At 33.9% G+C, this 20,749-nt stretch overlaps 1 protein-coding gene across 1 annotated transcript in view; it reads right to left on the bottom strand.

Moving 5' to 3' along the window:
* The window catches only part of TBC1D19 (TBC1 domain family member 19), a 53,399-nt gene that overhangs the window by 8,697 nt on the left and 23,953 nt on the right, over window positions 1-20,749 (bottom strand). The window contains exons 8-15 of the mRNA XM_040587934.1: window positions 20,290-20,400; window positions 19,357-19,429; window positions 18,520-18,558; window positions 15,749-15,861; window positions 7,671-7,745; window positions 7,128-7,190; window positions 3,176-3,260; window positions 822-866 (exon numbers count right to left, since the gene is read on the bottom strand). Of these exons, the coding sequence (XP_040443868.1) occupies window positions 822-866; window positions 3,176-3,260; window positions 7,128-7,190; window positions 7,671-7,745; window positions 15,749-15,861; window positions 18,520-18,558; window positions 19,357-19,429; window positions 20,290-20,400 (604 nt within the window). The remainder of the gene's footprint in view (window positions 1-821; window positions 867-3,175; window positions 3,261-7,127; window positions 7,191-7,670; window positions 7,746-15,748; window positions 15,862-18,519; window positions 18,559-19,356; window positions 19,430-20,289; window positions 20,401-20,749) is intronic.

Genomic DNA, 20,749 nt, shown 5'->3' on the forward strand with positions numbered 1-20,749 from the left:
CTTAGATGACTTGGCAGTTGTATCATGAAAGTTTTCTCCTTTCCAGCTCCCATTCATTAATTTTCATATAGGACTGGTAAGAAGCTGCTGCTTTAGCAAAAGGTTGTAAGGACAACGCTTCATGGCTACAACACTGCAAAGAACTGCAGAGGCAAAAATGGAAAAAGGGGGAACAAAAGCATGTGCTACAACCGACACCACTGGAACACAGAAGACATAGAAGACAAGGCCAGAGACATAGATTTAAGAGTGGTGTCATAAGGCCTTGAAAGCAAGAGCAGAGCTTGAACTTAAAATACAAATGCAGTGCAAAAACAGGGAAAGGATTCAATAGACGGGGATTGAAATGGTCAAAATAAAGAGCTGAAAAAAATTTGAGGAACTGAAATAACAACAGCAATGATTTTAACAAAATTATGTAGATTAGTTAAGTCTGAATTTTTTAAATTAAGACAAATTTTGAAAGGAAAAAACTTTAAGGTGTGGTTTGTTGAGTACTGAAAAGCTGGAGGCCAGACAGTTTCAGCATGTACCATTCAGATCCTCTAAGCCGTGACACAAGGCTGGAACACAAACTGCTGCACCAGAGGTTGTTTTTCCCTCTCCTTCCGACACAGACAAACTCCATATGTGACTACTAACACCAGGCTGTATGTGGTTTTGGAGTAGCTTCAGTCCAGCTTACTCCTTTAAATTAATGAATTTTGCAGAATAACATGAAAACATAAGTTGTAATAGAAAAAGAAGTTATCATGTATTACAGAAAAAAATCCTCTATCTTTCCAGTCTACCACTAGAGGAGGTGATAGTATAATTCTTACCATTTGGAGGATAGAAAACAGCGTATTCTTCCATTCCAAGTTTTCCTGTGAATCATCAAACCACAATTAAAATGTGATTAAACTGTTAAAAGGTAAAAAGATTTAAATTAGAAAGGTAGCATCTAAGTTACAGCTATAAAAATCATAAATAATTACTTTATTGACCATTTAATATTTTCTAAAACAAGGAAGCAATGCAATAGGACAGGTATGGTGTCAGAAATAAAACTCAAATGCAGCACCAATAAGGGAGGATGACAATCAGCAAAAAATAAGGAGAAAGATTTCAGCAATGCTATACCATAGAGATTTTATTTGGGTGTATCTCAGGAGCTCTAAAGGTGTTTTGCTGCGGACTTTGAAGACAGTGAAGTTCCATAAGCAGATACGGTAAAGGGGATAAGTCTGCCATGCTGTGGCAGACTGCCCGAGGGACAGGAAAAGCATTCACAAAGAGAGAAGAACAGATAAAAAATATTCAAGGCTTCACTAAGCCTGCAACAGAGAGGAAGATGGATGGTATAGTTTCGCTACAGCAAATTATTTAAGTAATCTTTTGCATACAAAGATACAAAGACAATCACTAACAATACAGACTAACCTTATAACTTTTTATCTTCCCTGCAAAATGAATGTTATATTAGTTAACTGTATTTTAACTATAGAACATAATCATATAAAATCCACTATTAAAAATCAACTATTTATTTAGAAATACAGAAGTGTCTTTAAGAATAATTACAACTAATTAAAACTTGTTATTATTTTTGTTTTAAAATCAGAAAATGCAACTAAAAAGTGTAATTACTTATATGAAAACTTATACAATAGTCAGAGATCCCCTAGATCTCTGTGGTTTTGTTCACTCTACACAGAAGAATTTAGCACAGGAAATTTCTTGTCAGATTCAGTGGAATCCGGATTTAAATATTTTCCTATAGGATGAATTGACAGAATTAAATTCAAAATTGGCCTGCAAAGCTCTTGCCTACTACCCCATAAAATAAATCCAGTATTTTCTGATTACAGAAAGCAGTTGTTTCATTAAACTAAAAAATATTCTTTACTTTTCCTTTCAGTAGTTTTCCTGCTGTAAAGCCCGGAGTTGTAATCTGGAAGGAGAGTATTTTTAGTATAAAGTACAACTCTTGGAAAAGTAGCCAAAAATAGGATCTACAAGCCTTTTAGATTTACACTGCACAGGTTCAGCAGAGATTTAGATTTCAGTAACTTCATTCCCCAGATTTGTCTAGGAATAAGTAGGATGTTCCCCATAGCTGTGTTTCTGGGCCACCATGGCTCTGTGCCTGAAGTGAGACCTGGGATCCCACTGCTGTTCTGCTCTCCGGTCAGCCCTTTGCTCATTTCAAGAAGCAGGTAAAGAAAACCCCCAGAGAGAGAGAGAGAGAGAGAGAGAGAGACTGAGAATACCTATGGAGCATTAAAGGAGGAAGAACAAATTTAGAAAACAAACATTGTTTCTAGTGACATAAGAAGCAGCAAGAGGAAAACTGTCAGCAGAGATCCTGTTCAAAACCAGTACTTGGTATGGGGATCACATTTGGCTAAATACATTGGCATGAGGGAGCAAGGAAGAAAATGAGAATGTAGAAGGTACATGGAAAAAAAAGTGATTGGGTGGCTGAATGATTCAAGAAGGAAGACAAAACTAGGAACCTCTGGGTAAAGCCAAGGCAGATGAGGATCTAAGAAGCAAGGAAACCGCCAAGAGGCACAGCATTAAAAGTTGACAGAAAAGACAAGTGGACTGAAACAATAAATTTAAGATTGTTAAGAAAACCAAGATTCACATGAGAACTTAAGCCAAAGAACATCCAAAAGTAAGCTAACACTCTGGAAGATGCCGTGCTTTGAAAAAAATCAGTATAAGTCTGCTTGGTAGAGTTCAGACCTTCAAACCGAGGCCACAGCTCTTCAGCAACATGTTCTGCCCCTGTCTACGAATATCTGCGAAACTCACTGCTTTGGGAAAGTATCATCCTACCACCACTTCGAAAAGGACAATATTTAAATTTCTAGCTCTGATGAAGACAGATGTTGCCAAGATTTTACCATATTGTCATAGTTCTGTGTCTAATTTATTTTCATAAAACACTGGAGAATTATGTACAGTAAACTACAGTAAAAGAACAACATTGCAATCTGGTCTTCATGCAATCAGCTTCTAAACTGTCACAATCTGTGCAGATGTCAACTGGATACATGAAGTTTATATTAACATTCTTTTAAATGTAGTCTAGCAGATGTAATGAACATAAAGCAAATTCACATATTCTATTACTGCAGCAGTCAACAAAAATATATACAGTCTTCCTTAGAACAACTCTTTTTACCTCGTATGTATGATTTGGGTGGGGTGGCACTACTGTAAGTAAAGTGCTCCAATACAGATGTATCTCGGGAAAAACAGAGTAATACCTGTAGAAGAGACAGTATGTAAAAATCAGTTGACAAAGCAATGTCAAACAGATGTAAAGACCTGCACTAATTAGCATCTATTACATGCTATTGAAGACAACAAATAAGGTTGAAAGCTCTTGACCAACTTAATTTACTTTCCTGTTCAAATTTCCAGGCTCGCTTTGAACTTGCTACAATTTTACCTTCATATTCATTTGTTGCCAGCAAAATATCCATGTTCTCCAACCCTCCTCTTTGCCTCAGCATGGGTTTATCCCCTTCTGTCACATCATTAAGTGACTGCACGTGCAACTGGTTGCTTTGACATCTATTAGATTATTTTTCTACTCAGCTACTATAACCTGGGAAAGTCCTAGTAAGTGAATAAGTGAACTAAACATTTACATTTTCACATGTGTATTTTCAGAAGACTGATCCTTACACTCACTTTCATTCCCAGGAGCTTTACTGATTGCTTACACAATACCCAGTTCTTTCAAAAAGCACAGATTATATTGTTCACTTTGTATCCCTAAGTTCTGAAATGCACATTGTATTTTGTAAAATATATTTGTATTTTTTACTGTTTACATGAATGAAAAATCCAGTATTCCCAGAAATTGCGTATAAAATTAAATAGCAAAAACATTTCTAGAAAAAATTAACAATAAACTCATCACATACGCAGTTGTAAAAATTGTAATAATTAGTACTGTACTTGAAAATTTTCATGTTTTCATGCATTGAAATACTGCACTACCAAGAATGTACACAGGAGGGCAGAAGTAAGACAGACTTCAACTTGCTGCTGCCTCTTCTGCCAACCTTACACCCTCTCTGTTCTTGCAGGTTTTAAGAGTTTGTTTGTTTGTTTTATGCCTGTCCCAAGGCATAAAAGGAAGAAACGTTTTAGATGGTGTATAATTTATTGTAAGTAAAAATGAATGGATTTTTCCTTCACCTAATTATTGCAAACATTTTCCAGATACCAGCATTTTTCAAAAGGAAACATGCAAAACTGAGACACTATCATTTGAACAACATAGCTTTTTTTATTTTTTGCAGAAAGCAGGTCATATTTTGAGACTTCTTCCTGGTTTGAACCTCAAAACTATCTCAGATACAAACATCATTTAAAATATAAATAGTTGTATTATCTTAAACAGTTTAAGCTAAATATTATTCTTGCACAAGACACAATCATTTTCAGAGCTGCCAAAATACAGCTGACAATAACAATACACAGGCAAGCGTAATTCTCTGTATATGTTAACTGAGGTGAAAGAAAAAGAAACTAATCTAAAAAGGGCATAAAATATGTTCTTTCATAGGGGAAAGAATGTAACCTTAATTTGAGGCCCTCTTTTTTAGGAATACGGTGTCCAGTACCAGTATCTGGAAGTCTTTAAATTAAGACTATGCGTCTACTCAAACAGAAATTACGACTACACTTAAAAACTGCTGGGGGAGGTTTCTTTGCATGTATTCATTATGCAGGATGTAAGACTGAGGTATTCAAATTGAAACTCTGGCCTGAAATAATGAATCTACAAATGTATTAATTATGTATTATTTTTCTCATTCACAAAAATGATAATGCTAAAGAAAACATGACACAAATCCCTTTCTAAGTACAGAAATGTTTGGAAAACTACTGGATATTTATAATCAAAATTGAAAGGAAAACCATTGAATTCAAAGGACTGAAAAAGAACAAAGCCAAAGCTTTCATCAAAAAGAAATTACTGTATTGGAAGTAACTGTATTCTATTTCAGTAGTTATTAAGAAGTAATAAAAACATGCAAACTTTGGGATAAAGAAAGCAAAGATATTAAAGGAAATAAATTACATTATTTCATAGTGTTCTGCCCAGAAAGGACTGCATGTTACTGAAGAGGTACCAATAATCCAACCAAATACACTCATTGTTATTTCATGCCCAAACTTTCTGGTTTTGATGGATGCTTTATCTTTTAGGTAATACACAGACAAATGCCACACTCTGCTCAATGACTTGGAAACCTGAAAAGGCAGTAACTAGTCATGAAAGAAAACCACAAACACAGTGCAAACATAGAAAGAATTTATCAGGTTTAGACTAACATATTCATTACCTATTTTATTTAGCCAATATTTAATTCCAGTTATTATATGAAGTCAATAAATAAAATTCCATATCAAAGTGACTCATACTGCAGAATTTTTCCAGGGGCCATAGAACAAAATCATTTGGCAGCAATGCATTTGCAAATTAGGTTGGAAGAGAAAATTATCAAGGAAAACTGATAACTTTCTTCTAGAAAACAGCCTGAGCACCAAACAAAACTGGAGCAACTGATAATTAGAAGTTAGAGATAATTCTTTGCCTCAAAGCCTTGCAGTAAAACTAGCTACTTAATTTTTCAAAGATTGTTTGTGACTCTCCTTCAAATTACTAAGGGTAGTTTCGTCCTTTTTATGATTTTTATTCTGTAATAATTGTTTTAGCTAATATAGTTATATAAAAATTAAAATATTCAACTGTGCTAGCCATTTAGAATTATGAACAAAATCTATTTCTGATGGTCTTAAAACAAAAGATTGTAATAGTTCATGTTCATTCATAGATTATAATCCTGTGTCCACTGGAACTGTCAGCTAATGACTAATTAATATGTCTTAGTCATCTATATAGAAGCAGAAATAAGAATGAGGTTTTCGCATCCCATGATGCAGAGATAATGTTACAATAATGAAGATCATCTTTGATGCTTAAAATCAAGAAAAACTTCCACATGTAAATATTTTAGTGAATAAATATCAGTGAGTTGTCAATTATGTAGTCATTTTTTGAATTTTAATTCAGAAAAAAATTCAGACATAAATCTTAATATTGTAACTATTTTTAAGTAAAAAAGTTTATCATTTCATGAGGTTAAAATTTTAAGTATTAATGTTTAAATGCTTATTACACTAAATATTATATGTAGACATGACTGAATATTATTCTTAAATAGTAACACATATTTTTATATCTATATGGGCTAAACAGCATTAAAGACAGTTAAATTCTTAGTTAAATTACTAGCAGTTTTACATACTGCTGTCAAAGAAGAAACCATTTAGTTTCACATAGCTCTAAAACAAAAAATCAAGCAAGTCTAACCTAACAGATGTAACTAATGAAATTGAAAGCACTGTGGAAATTGTATGTTTGCTGCATGACATTTATGTTGACGCTGCAATCAACTACACATTAGGAAATTCATAAATGTAAAATCCTTCTATTTAAGGGCATTTGACAGGCAGCAACGAAGATAATTCTTCATAAATTAGCTGCGTTCCCCATTGCTAGAAGCAGCTCCAGAATGCGAACAATCCTAGAAGAACCATGCATATCACTGCCTTATTCAGAATCAATGTCTTAAAGTTAAAAATATGTCACTGAAATATTTGTTATGCTTATTGTAGTAGGTCACTGTAAAGCAGTTTTGGGTTTGGTTGGGTTTTTTTGGGGTGTTGTTTTCTTTTTTTAAACTGGAACCCTGAATATATTGCAAGTCTTAATTTCTCCATATGTCACAACTGTTAATAATTTTGTTAGTGCAAAGCTGGAAAGGAGAAGAATACGGCTGACTTTGCATTTTCTGGCTTACTGCATTGAAAATACATTGTGTAGGGTCCTTCAGAGTAGGAGTTTTAGAAGTCCGTCCTGCTTAACCTGTTTAAGTGTACAAAATCGTTATTCAGATGCGAAAATATATGTAATACAGCAAACATGCATCTGTCTAGGGTCCCACTGTATTCTGCCTACACGTGAAACAAAGGCAGTCCTTACTCCAAAGATGCTATAATCCCACATTAGTATACTTTCTAGCTTTTCTAAGAAAAAAATAGTTACATACCTGATATAAATAATCCTCAAATACAAAATAGTAGTCATCGTTGCTTGCTGTCAGCTTTACATCCTGTAATCAAAGAACATAGCAGTTGGAAGCCAAAAGACATCTTTTCAGACTCCCATAGAAGCTAAAGATAACACAGTGGTAGAAGACACTGTTTCACCATTGAATCATGAAAGAGCTGTAGTTAAGCATGTAGTCCACATTTTTAAAATAAAAAGCGCTATATTAACTTGATAATTAAAGTATCCAGAATTGAAACTTGAAATTGAAGTGGTTTGACCCCAGTGCTTTCTTCCTTGCAAAACCAGTTATTCCTCAAATGAAGTAACCATTTCTTTATGACATAATGGCTCAACTCAAACAGATGCGTTACACAAGAGCCAACACAAGCACAATGAGAGAATTTACAATAATGAATTCACACTGATTATTCTTAGACTCCTTAAAACCAAACCATCTAAGATTTTCTTTGTTAAAAAAAACCCAAGATACTTGTGTAATGAGTATACAAATCACTTAATCACTGTTTAGTGAATTACTTACTTTGTATATCAGGCTGTCCACTAAAAGGTCATACTGAATCACATTTGACTTAAGCTGTTCATAATACAGGATATCCTAAAATTAAAAATAATGTAATCATCAGTCTGAGAAACAACTTTACATTTAAACCAACAAAGCCAATTTTTAACAATTAAAAAAAATTATAAGCATGTATTCAGCTGAAAAACCCACTGCATAGTTTACGAAGCATTCTATCATAGTTTATTCTAGTTTAAGCTCCAAGGAATGAGGCAGATAATTTTATAATGTCTCAACTACCTCCCCTTCAGATAATTAATAAAATGAGAATGAAGGAACTAGTTCAAATCAAGATGGTCTTGGAAAATTTATTTTTCCCATCATTGGTTTCCTGCATGTCTACAGAACATACACAAGGGTGAAACAACATGGAAGAATCAGAACAAACACTTCTCTGCTTTTGCTTATTCTATCACTTTCTTTTTTAGAAAGGGCTTGCAAAGGAAAAAAAAAAAGAATGAAATGTCACACTATCATCATGTAACTCCTAAACCCCTAAATACCTCTCTGCCATTATGCCTACAACTGAATAATGGTTTCAGATGGATTTGGAATAATTCATAAACTAAACCAGCAGTCCCAAAGCTCCTTTCCCACTTCACAAAACTTTCGATCTCAATGTGTCTCTATGGACACCACACAAATACTTGCACATTCCAAGCTTTACATAGTATTTACTGCTGATTTCTTTGCAAAAAGGTTATCTCTGGAGTAAGGATGTAAAGATCAAATTGGAAGTAAAATGGTATTTTGAGAGTGAGAGAATGGAGAAAGAATGAAGAAGAGGCTAGAGAACATTGTAACTGTTCTTTGTATGAATCCAAAACAGAGAAGTGGTGAATAGTACACACCCAGAAATTATTAGAATGAATACATTCTTAAACTATTAAGCTGAAAGGAGGACAAAAGATGTATTTATTAGGTACTGATAACTACCACAGGGAAAATATTTACATTTTTCTTTCTGAGAAATAAAAAGGGGAGGTAAAAATACTACACTATTTCTTTAGGAAGATCAGACATAAATATTTAATAAATGTAAGCTATTTGCAGTATGAATATAGCAATTTGTTCTTAAAAGATACAGAGAACTACTCTAATATTCAAGTCACAATGTTAAAGCATCAATACTGTAGTCTAATTAAGTGTAACACTGCCAAATGAGCAATGTCTGAAGTATTTTTTGCCATCTCAAATGATTATACATACTAGAATAGAAAGAGCCAATAAGAAAAAAAAACCACAAAAGCTTCTTTTTCATGCTAAGCAGACCGCATGATTAACTTACTGTTTCTGCTGTACATGCAAGTGCTCCTGCCTAAGAAACAGTACAATGAAACTCATGGCTACAAGGGTACTAGGTAACACAACTACTAATCTATTGTAACTTGAGAAAGAGATTATTAGAATCTCATGCATTCCTGTTATCATTTCCTAGCTTTTAGTTCTCTAGAACTGCTTTGAACAATTGATAAAGGCTATCTGGAAGAAGGAGATTAAAGAGGTATAAAGGAAAAGAGTGATCTTTTGTTATGCACATATGGACCACGCTTTACACGCAGAAACAAGTTTTCTTATTAAAATACTTTCACCTAAGGTCACACAGTGGCTCTAAGCCACAAGCTAATGTTATCACTAGCCCAGTGTTTTGTGTTAACATTCTCCTTCCTCTAATAGAAGGCCATTCAATTAAGTCATACATTTGCTTACAAGAGTCCATAGATTTTCCTATTATTATTAAAACTATTGTAAAACCACAGCTAAAAATTAATCACTTAAGTACATGGTCCATTCATCTTGACAGTCAGAATAAATCAGTATTAAGTTTAATTGCTGATGATATATTCACACTTAAAATAGACTTAGTGATCTGGTATGCAAGAAAAAACTTTACTGAATGTATGAAGAACAGATTTCTGTACAAGAAAAAATATTCATAAATGATGCTCTACTGAACTGACATAATGAGTTTAGAGTGCTAGTTTCAGTTGAGTTTTGTTTATGGCATCACACTGAACTATGATTGTTATGTCATTAATTTCTTAAAATGTTTATCAGCTTCCCATGCCTTAATTCGACTGCATTATTAATTGAAATTTAAAGAATCATGTTAATGGCAATTACGTATAAATTACAGTTTACGCCAATAGCCAGTGAACAGCAGCCTCCACAGAAGAAAAACAGAAAACTGCTGCAATTTAGAATAAATAGGTTTAACCAGAACAGAGGATTTGCTATTTGTTAATCCAGATCAATACATGTATTTAAACCATTTTGTAACATTTATTTTTGTTTTAGCAAAGGTAAAGTGTACCCTTCAGACCTGTGTACTAATTTTAGAAAACAACCTACATATTGGAATATGGGGCAAGTACTGTCTGCGTTAGAACACAGATTTGAATTACTAAGCCGTAACCAATAGGACATACAGATTCTGAAATATATTTCCTTCCTAATCTTCCTCCTTAATTTGTTTCAATTGGGGTAAATGTTTCAAGCAATCAAAAAGGTGGTAAGAATAAGCAACCTGATGTCTAGGGCACTGTCTTAAAAAGAGAGAACAACTGGGCTAAGATTCTTCAGCAAATCACAGAAACTGAATGGAAGTTCTTTATAATTCAGTTGAATACTTTCTTCAATCTGATTTTAAATTAAAGGGTCAACAGTTCATCAACTTATCTTTTTTCCAGAAAGAATAGTTTCTCCTTTTCTCTTACAAAAACTCACTAGGTCAACATTACTCAGAAAATCAAACACCGTTTGCTGTTGCTGTTAGAATTTCAGCATGAACTAAAATTTCAAACACAACTCATAACTCCACCATTAAAAAGTGAATAGAAAATTTACATTGCAAATATTAGCAGACTAAAACAATTCTTGAATATTTTAACAGCACAATAATTCAGTAAAAAGACTGGAAAGACAAGCTGTCCATCTGAACTAGAGCTCCTGAGAAAAAGTTTGGGGAAAAAAGTCATTAAAAAGGGACTTGCAAAGCAAGAACAATCATAACCATTCTACAAGTAAAGGCTTTAACTCATTACTTGTTATTAGTTTTCTGTTAAGTTGCAATTTTTGTGATGCAAAATGATGTCTGGGCTTGGAATCATGCCAGTTTTTCAGCTGCAACTTGACTACAAGAGGATCTTGCCCCTGCCTCTTGGTAAGATGAGGCTTGTGATTCATGTTGTATTAATAAATTTATTCCTAATATCTCAATCATGAACAAGATTGGTCACATATTTACTTTCAAGCCACATGACTTCTGCTCAGTGATCAGTTTTTCTCACACAGTGAGGAATACTTTTAAGAGCTTCATTCAGGCTTCAAAAAAGATTCAAGTCTCATTTCACTATTTTATTGGCTGTTTCTTCCCCCAGATGAGACAACTGACTACTATCAAGTTTCAGGATTGTCCAAGAACGCAGTACATTTCTTAATCTAAAATGTCTTTGATTATCCAACCCAAAATCTTACCATTTTCATCCAATTCGGCCTTTCTTCTGTGTCTGCCAAATCTTAACAAACCTTGATTTCTAAACGTCTTCCTTTTAAAAAGTGTGTTGCATTTTTATATAGACTGTAGCTTTTCTCAAAATTATACATATTTTATTTATACTGTACCTCCAAACATACTCATCTTTCCAGGCTGAAATATAAGTACATTTCAGGATTACAGTCCCCAGCCCTCTTGACCTTACAAAGCCACATACCAAAATTTCCACCCAAAAACCTCATACTGTATCCACCTGAGAGCATAAGGAAAAGGGAGCTCTAAAAGTAGCTCACAGGCAAGAGAGAACAGTATCTTTCAGCAGCACCCAGAAAAGCTAGTTAAAGCAGAATCTGGTGATTCACTTTTTTTGAAATTGAGGTTTGGATTACTCAGCAGCCTGTGTGTGGGCACGGTCCACCTGTGGCCTGCCATGAAATCCCTGGCACTGGAGCTACACTCCCACCACTGAACTACAAGCAGCTCATGATTCATTTTTAGGTTACCCTCGTCACTGGCTATCTATACTTGCCTCTCAAATTTAATGCAAGAAACGGGTGGGTGAAGCATAGAACTAGGAAGATGAAGACAGACTGACATTGGAGAGTCTAGAAAGGAGACACTAAGGTTTGTGGGAATTGGATGAAGCCTAAAGAATGGCAACCAGCATTAATTAGGTGACCTGAAGATTTTGGAACAGAAGTACCAGGAACAAGTACAAACCAAAAAACTAATCTGATTACATAAAGAGACAACGGACAAAACAGTGAAAGAAAGTCCCTCCTGGCAATCCTTCAAGACAATCCAAAGCTTATTCTCCTTTCATCAGACACCTGTGAAATCTATTTGTAAAGTACATCCTTCTCCAGTCAAAGATGATGACAGTCCATTACTGCTATGGGCTTCTCTGCTATCTGAATGGTATAGTGAGTACCTTACGCTACTGATCCTAGTCTAAAAAACCCTTCTGATAAGGCAGAGTTACATAATGCTCCACTACAAACTTACCACCTTGCCTATTTATTAAGTTTTTAAACCTAGGAAATTGCATTCAGTAAAAGCTGTGGTAAAGCAAAGCATTACTAATTTCTGCATGCTGGAATTTGCAGAATTAAGACTTATTTTCAACCCACTAGCTCAAAAAAATTAGAGGGGAAAAAACCCCTAAGAGACAATGAATAATTTTGGTTTCTAAGCACTGCTTGAATAGCATGCAGTGAATAAACAATAGGATAACACACCAACAAAGGAAAAAGAAATTTTAACAGATTCTCAGTAAGCATGTACCATCAATTTTGTGCAATCAATAAGGCAGACATCCCAGAGGAAAAAAAATGTGATTGTGTGATTCAATATCATAAAATAAAAAAAATATATATACAGCAAATTAGGCTGCTTGCACAGACAATATTAAATGTGACACTGTTCAGCTTTTAAATGTTTGACTTTACAACCTTAAAAATGCTCTTTTAAACACAGTTCCTCGAAAATGTACCATTACAAAAGAAAACTAATCAACAATTCATTGCCAGGCAGTGTTTATGCATTTCTAAATAATCTGGCATATACAGCTTATAGTTTATAATTCTTATGATTACGATGCTAGAATCATCCATTGCTTGGCTTTATATTAGCTTTATACAGAGGCTGAGCTTTACTGAATAAAAATTTCCAAACAACAATATTGGATGCTAACACACACAATGCTGCCCATACCAAACCCTCCTAATGTTTTCCGTTAAAGAAAGAAAATGCACGGTTCTTATGAGTTAAAGATTCATACAGCTATAAACGTAATACAGCCTAAACAGCAAATCAGAAATATTACAGCAAGAAATCTCTGCAAATACACAATTCAATTCCAGCAGAGAAACAGTACACGGGAGGTAGAAAAAAGAAGTGTTAGATAAATCAATAAAATCTATATGAAATAAAGCAGATCATAAAGCAGCTACATGTATATGAAAACTGCTTTACTATACTTTACAAAAAATAAAGCAGTGCATTCAGTATATGCAAGAAGAACATCTTAGTGTTAACATTCTGGTAATAGTGACAGCCTTACTTTAGTGATACGCTAGTAAATGCAATGCTTAAAATGAACTATGGACATTCACCTTGCAACATAGCTATAGTAAACCACATGCTACCTGATCAAACCTACCTGATCTATGGGCAGTCTGCCAGGTCTCAGCCAGAAAGCCTATCCTTTTAGTGCATTTGTGTTTTTAGTACCCAAAGTCCATAAAATAACTGCAACTTAGAGACCAGGATAACAAATACTATACTATGCTATGCAAAAATAGTCTTGGAAAATAAGATAAAAGGCTCCCACATCTGCTACATTAGAAGACACAGTTTGCGTTTAGCATGATAGAAAAACTTTCATATGCTCTTACATCACCAGCTTAGACGATTTTCTCCAAGATAGTATATCTTGTCCACAGACTTGGTAATTTCTGTTCTTTGTGGGCAGGGTGGATTTTGTATTTTACTATTTTCCAATCCTTTCCTTCAACACTCTCAAAGTAGCGACAAATCCACAGTCTGCATCACTTCATCCATCCTCACTTACCACTTTTTTCTTGATGTTATCATTACCGTTTTCCAGTCACTTATCCTCATCTCCCTAGAGTTCTTTCAGCATCATCACAAAATACTGTCTCACCAATAACTCCCTGCACACAGTCTACTCAGTTCAGTCTCAAGGCTCTGGACCCTGTAGAATGTCTCCTAAATGAGAACATCTATTGCACTGAATCCCAGAATACTGTACCTGCGTATAGTTTATTTTTCTACTTCATCTATAGTTGATGAGTATCATTTGCTAAGCGCATAGAAAGTCATCTCAAGGTAAAATATTATGTTAATGAAAACGCTTTAGCTGCCCTGATATAAATGTTCACATGCATCCTTGCAATAAGTTGGAGCTGAATTACCATTTACTACACAGCAAAGGCACATACATGAGCACTTGTGATCAAACAGCTAACGCACTGTTCTCTGGTTTACTTAACAGTAAATTGATTTAATAACCTCACAGCAAAGGCTAACCTTTTGAGAATGTCTAAAATACTCACACTTCATGCATAGTATAAACGCATATTAAAACCAACTATAAACTCGAGTTAACTTTTTAAGGACCAAACAGTGTGGTTGACAAATATATCAATAGACAGACATAGCTGTTCCTCTTTAATAAAGGTAATTGTTGAAAATTGTCCATATGAATTTCAGGAAACAGATTTTAATAAATCTATTTCTGTAACAACTCACGCCTTACGTGAACTTAAATTGAAATATTTTATCATTTTTCTGATTATTATCTTTTGGTAATCAAAACAGAATACCTGGCTCTCTTATTCAATTCCATTTTCTACATGAAGATAAAAATATTTTTAGAGCATGCAGCATTTAACAGAATAGAAAGAGATGCAATTTAACCAACAACATTAATTTCACACCTATATTCCTGGTTTCATAGAGACTTCTAAAATTCAAGCTGTTCCAATAATTTAAAATAACTTAAATATAGTGTTGAGCGCATTAAGATGTATAACATTTCATTATCAACAGCTTTTTCTTCTATAGAAAATTCAATCTTCTATTTAACTCGAAAACAAAAATATTTTATTTTTTCAAAAAGGAATAAAATAAGTAATTCTAATACCAGACCAAATAACTTCAACTCCTTACGTAAGATGTCAAATGAACAAGATTTACACTTCTTTTTAAGGGCATGATTGGACTCTGTAGTTACCAATAAATGCCCCAATATCACAAGAAAATGGCTTCATCCTCAAAGGACACCAGATACTATATAGGTCTCACAATTATGAGCACATTTACATGGATGCATGTTATTTTTTTATTGCAATAAAAGCCTTGCATCAAAGTATTCACATTCCTGCAAAGATTTAAATAAGAATTTAACTTTTAAATGTATATTAGATATATTGACTATAGCATGGCTTTGGATACTGCAAAAGATTTCACTGTTGAGGACCTGCATTAAATACAAGGTACTATGAAAAACTGCTGCTGTACAAGGGAGTATGAAAACAATCCACATCTTACTAGTTCCTCTTTATGTCTTTTTGATTGTACATATGTAGAGCATATGCAATAACATATAAAGTAATTTACAAGATTTGTACGTGCATATGATGACAAGTTCAAGTAGACAGGAAAAGGTATAGCACATCTTTTTGTAAAACTTAGCAAAGATAAGAGAGGTTCAGTCATCTTTCCAGGACTTTTTTCTTCTCCCCCTCTGAAAAACTCAGCACCATATTGGAAAACCTCAACTGAATATTCTACAGTATTTTGTTCATATATCTGTTAAAAAAATAGGGAACAGCCTAAAAGGCTTCAACACAGCATGGAGTTTTTCCAGGTGTGTGTATAGTTCTCATAAAATATTTACCAGTTTCTGTGACAACTCAGTAGAGCATTTCTATTTTGGAAAAAGATCACTAGAAGATATGTGCTTGCACTTTTGTGTTTTCACCTAGTCTTTGTATTTTACTCTCACTTTGCTCCTTACCTCTGGCTGATTAGAGATATTGAGAATGAGGGCCCACAGTTCAGGTCGGAGTGCTGTTGGACATCCCTGACGAACATATTGTTGAGCTGCAGCACTATCTTGCTCTGCTAAAACTGTAAGAAACAAAGCACGTAATGAATTGATGTAGTTTAAGACTTCCAAAGTTTATCAAACACTTTGATTTTTAACTTAACTAACCGGTTTACCATGCTGTAAAAATCAGCTAATAAGAAAACATCCAAAAGGTCTAGTTTCCACTATGCAATTTTGGAATAGTTTCCTGGGAAACAAGGCGATTGGTATTAATAACCAAGGCTGTACTACCTTCTGTCATAAACCAGCACTTAGTATGTATCTATGGCTGTATCATGGCTAGTTGCAGCTAATAGGCTGGCATCAAACAGAACAGCCAGCCATATATAGCCACAAAATACTCCTGTTTCACTGTAAGTGGTATCTCAGTTCAAATAGGAGATTGCCACTCACTTTGGTTTTTTGTCTCCCCTATTTTTATGTTAACTATACAGATACCTTCACAGATAATCTTGGGGCAATAATTTTCCATTTCAGTGTACTGTCACGTTCTCTCATTATTGGTATATGTACTCTGAAAGATACAGACTTCTCAGAAGATTTTGGTTTTCCTTCAGACAGACATAAAACAAATATTCTACTGTTGACAGGTTTGTTTAGATGGGTCATTGTTGTTAAGCTTTAGGCTACTCTGTCACAAGGGCCTCATCCTGAATACAGTACCATACATACCTTACAGCAGATTATCTCATTCCTTACTTGAAACTATAAACTTGAAAGATGTGCATCTTTAGCTATCGTAATCTGGTAGAAGTGTTGTTTCCCATTGAGGTTATGTGATTAACTGTTTCCTCATACCTGAAATGTCTTTCACAACAGAGAAATAGTGGGGACAATATTTCTGTGAGATCATCTAGACATTAGATGGGTATTGTACTGGTACTCAGAAGTTTCCAAATCTGTACCCTCTGATTTTTCTAAAGTCTCTCAGAAACAGCTTGCTTTTCTAAGTTTCACTAAATTCGCTATTCACAATACCTGCCCTGACATGACTTAGAAGGATGAGAACTGGAATTATATGTCTATTTAATTGACTCCTCTCTCCTTAAACACTGAATAGACCAGTCTGTCAATTTTCTGTTTAACCTGCAGAGCTCTAACATAGATTATGTGATCCTTTCTTCCTAAACAAAGGCGGCAAAAAAAAAAAAAAAAAATCCTACATTCCCCACAAAATTTTAGAAAAGACCATGATTTATCTCAGTGTCCATGAGCATTTACTTTATTTTTTCTTACTGAGACACAAAATACTAAAAAGTAGTTTTGCTATATACAAGATGGGTTTTACTAAATACAGCAAAGAAAATTCCTCAGACTTGGCAATATCGCTAGTATAAAAGCAAAATTAATATATCAGTGGCAACTAAAGTCATAACCAACACTCAACAGAGCATGCAGTAGAATTTCCACTGAACGAACAGTTTATGCTCAAGACTCTTAAACTACATTTTTGCCAAATTTTGTGATTTTGCATATAGGAGAAGCTAAGACAATCACTGTAATAGAAGCTGCTCTACACAGACAAGAGATGAAGAGTAAGAATTACATTGTGGAGTTGAATGACTGGCTCAGGAAGTATGGATGGGGAATTTATTTGAAGAACAGAGATGGACAGTACCCTAAGGAATTCCTCTCAGATCAGAAAACAGATAATGAGGGGTAGAAAGAGGACCGCAAAAGGAGAAGTAAGAAAGAAAGGTTGCTGGTTTGTTACTGCAACAAAAAAATGGGATGGAAGACTTCTGGGATGGTATCCACTCTATTTTTTTTCTTTGATGGTGATAAAGTTTAGCAGGAATCACAAAAGACAGTGAGAAGCAGATACTGATGGACTTCAAACATTCCTTGTATGTTTCTTCTATAAGCAAACTCAAGCTAATAAATTCTTCTTTCTTTTATCTTTCCCTTTCCTTTGTAGGTTATTTCTTACCCTACAAAAAAAAAAAAAAAAAAAAAAACAAAAAAAAAAAAAACCCAACCCAGAGCTTCTTTAATAAAAGCATTATACACAGACAAAGGAGTAAATTTTCCATAGTGGCTAATTATTGCAATATTTAGCAAATTCTGCAATTGCAAATAACCATTAAAAAGACTATTCTGATGCACAGGCGTAAATCCCATTACACTAATGAGAACTTTGTGTGCAGAGAAGGAAGTCCAGAGTCTTTTGATTTTAAAATGAAATTCAGTAGTGGTGTAAGTTATCACCAAAAAGTTACGTCTCTATGCTTCCTATTTAATTTTAATTAAGTATCTGTGGAGCTACTTATCCGATAGCTATTGGTACACTGTAAATGCTTGCTTTTCTGTCCCTGTCTACATTACAACGGTCTCTGTCTGTGTTAGTCTATCTGTTGTCATACAAATGGAGTTCGTCATCCAGTATGCAAAGAGCCAATCTCACACAAAGCTGAGATATCACTTATCACATGCCTGCACAGAGATGGGTGCTAGGTGGCAAATCCACAAAGCTAGCTCACCTTTTAACACATGGTAAAACATTTTACACTCTTCGAACAATTGTTTACAATTAGGTTTAGTCACATTGAATTCTCATTTGTTCTTACGAACCGGTTGACTACATGTCTAAATTTTTAAAATGCTATAATTTAGATGGAAATTTACTGAATTCATTCCTAACTATTCACAGTTTATTAAAGATGAAATCAGACCCATACCTTTCTGTCCAACACGTACATGTTCATTTTCAAAGAACTCTAGAAAATACAAAAATGGTAAAAAATAAGTGAAAAAAAAGATACTCCAGCAAGTAATGCATTTTATATTTTTATTACATACCATTACATTCAGCTGATTTTTACTGCTAATGTCACTAAAAATTACCCTCATCAATCAGCATCAATATTCTTTTTCAAAAAATAAGAAGAAATAATACTACAGAATTTTTTCTTGCCTGAGTGACACAAATACCAAAGCAGCACTATACTACATGAACCTAGACTTTCAATTAGGTAAGTTTCCATTTAAAAAGAAAAATGACTTGATACTATAATGTTTTCCATTTATATATGGAAAGTCCATTTCAAAACCTGTTGCTACAGGAATAGATGCATACATGGAAAACCAACAGAAATTATGCACTATTTAAGCTGCTGTACATCAATATATGGATATTTTCTGTAATCTTTTCTTAAAGACAGTTATCTAAAAGATGTTTGTATATAAGCCTGTTAGTTGGCTTAAAATTTATTGAAATTTTCTGTGTTTTTGGAGACAGACAATTTGGTTCTTTACATGCTGAATTGTTCAAACACACCGAAATTAATATCTTTTCACGTTAAGGTGGCAATTTTAAATCTCCAAATCTGTCTCTTCATATTTACAATGTTTTCTATTATTAGCTGTAAGTTGCCAAGAAAATCACTAGAATCATAGTTACAGAACAAATATTTATGATTAATTATGGAGGAAAAATACACAAATTGCTTGATAATTGCAAAGTATTCTACTCATTAGTGTTCTATTTAAATGACTGAAGCACAGTATTAGCTAACCAGGAGGCACTTGTGCTGAATCATCAATACCCAGCTGTCCTATATTTAAGCCTAGTTCACTGAAGTCTTCTTTCTGAAAAGAAACAAAACCATAAAACAGAATTAACAACACTTAATTCTCTAAATCACTAGATACTTCTTCTGACAGTCTTAATGCAAATATTTTCTTTAACCAAACATAATTCTTTTAAATACACACATATGAAATAGAAGCTTCCGTTTTTAAAGAGAAGGAACTCACATCAATTCTTACTCTAGTTTTAGTTATAGGCCCCAATTTTCATGCCAGCTATGAGCTACACCTGGATGTAATAAGGCGGTGAATGAAAGAGCAGGTTAAGGCTTTCTAATTCCCAGCTCTTTTCCAATCCAGATGCAAGTTTTCCTACTAACATAAAATTCTCAGGAGACTTATCAGTGAAGCATTAAAAGCTCTCCTATTTTCCAATTATAATACTAGTACCCAAGCATTTCCTTTAATTTACAATTTGATAATAAAGGGATGTAAAATTACTTTGAGAAGAAAATCAGAAGCTAACTGATTGTCAGGTTACTGACCTTGTACAGCATCAAATAAAACTGTAGAATTGAGATAAACTACATAAAGTTTCTTGTATAGAAAAAAATTAGTAAGTGAATAACATGTACAGAAGTATATTTTTGGCACAAATTAAACCTGTGTGGCACAAAATGAAAACCTTTCTACTGGCAGATAATTTACTGTTTATGTTTTATTTTTCATTAAAAATGTATTTTCATAAATTTATGCAAAGCTTATGCTCTGTGTTTTTACTACATATTTAGACTGATTTTCACTTTTAAAAGGAAAACCCTACCATGACACTAATATTCGCCCTTACGGTTTAGAATCTTACTCATGAGCGAAGTGGAATAGTTCTTACAGAAACCTCTTGAAAGAATAAATATACTTACCAGTTCTGGAATATCTTTAACTTTTAGAGGAACCTGAATTAGCCCCAGATGATTTCTGAAACTAGGCTGTTCTCCGTTTTCATAATTTGGGTTTCGAAGATTCATCAGTACCTTAAAAATGGTAGCTCTGTCATTCTTTGCATATATTCAGAAATCCTCTTAACATCATCAGTGTTACAAATGGTACATTCAGCATAAAACAATTTCCTGCAATATGTAGGCCCAAATTATCAAATTTTATCTCAGTATTATCAGAATAAAAACGTAGCCACATTTTTAAGGAAGCAACCTTATTCTACTTTGAAAAGAAAGCTCAAATTATGAATAAAAACACAGAAATAATTTTAAATATATGGGCTTAAGTGCTGGCTACATAGTAACATCTTGACTAAAATTCACTTCCTCATCAAAGCTACTCGCCAAGAGTATATTTCTGATGGCTACAATATTCAGGATATTC

This window comes from Falco naumanni, chromosome 1 (genome assembly GCF_017639655.2).
Source record: "Falco naumanni isolate bFalNau1 chromosome 1, bFalNau1.pat, whole genome shotgun sequence".
NCBI classification, from domain to species: domain Eukaryota; kingdom Metazoa; phylum Chordata; class Aves; order Falconiformes; family Falconidae; genus Falco; species Falco naumanni.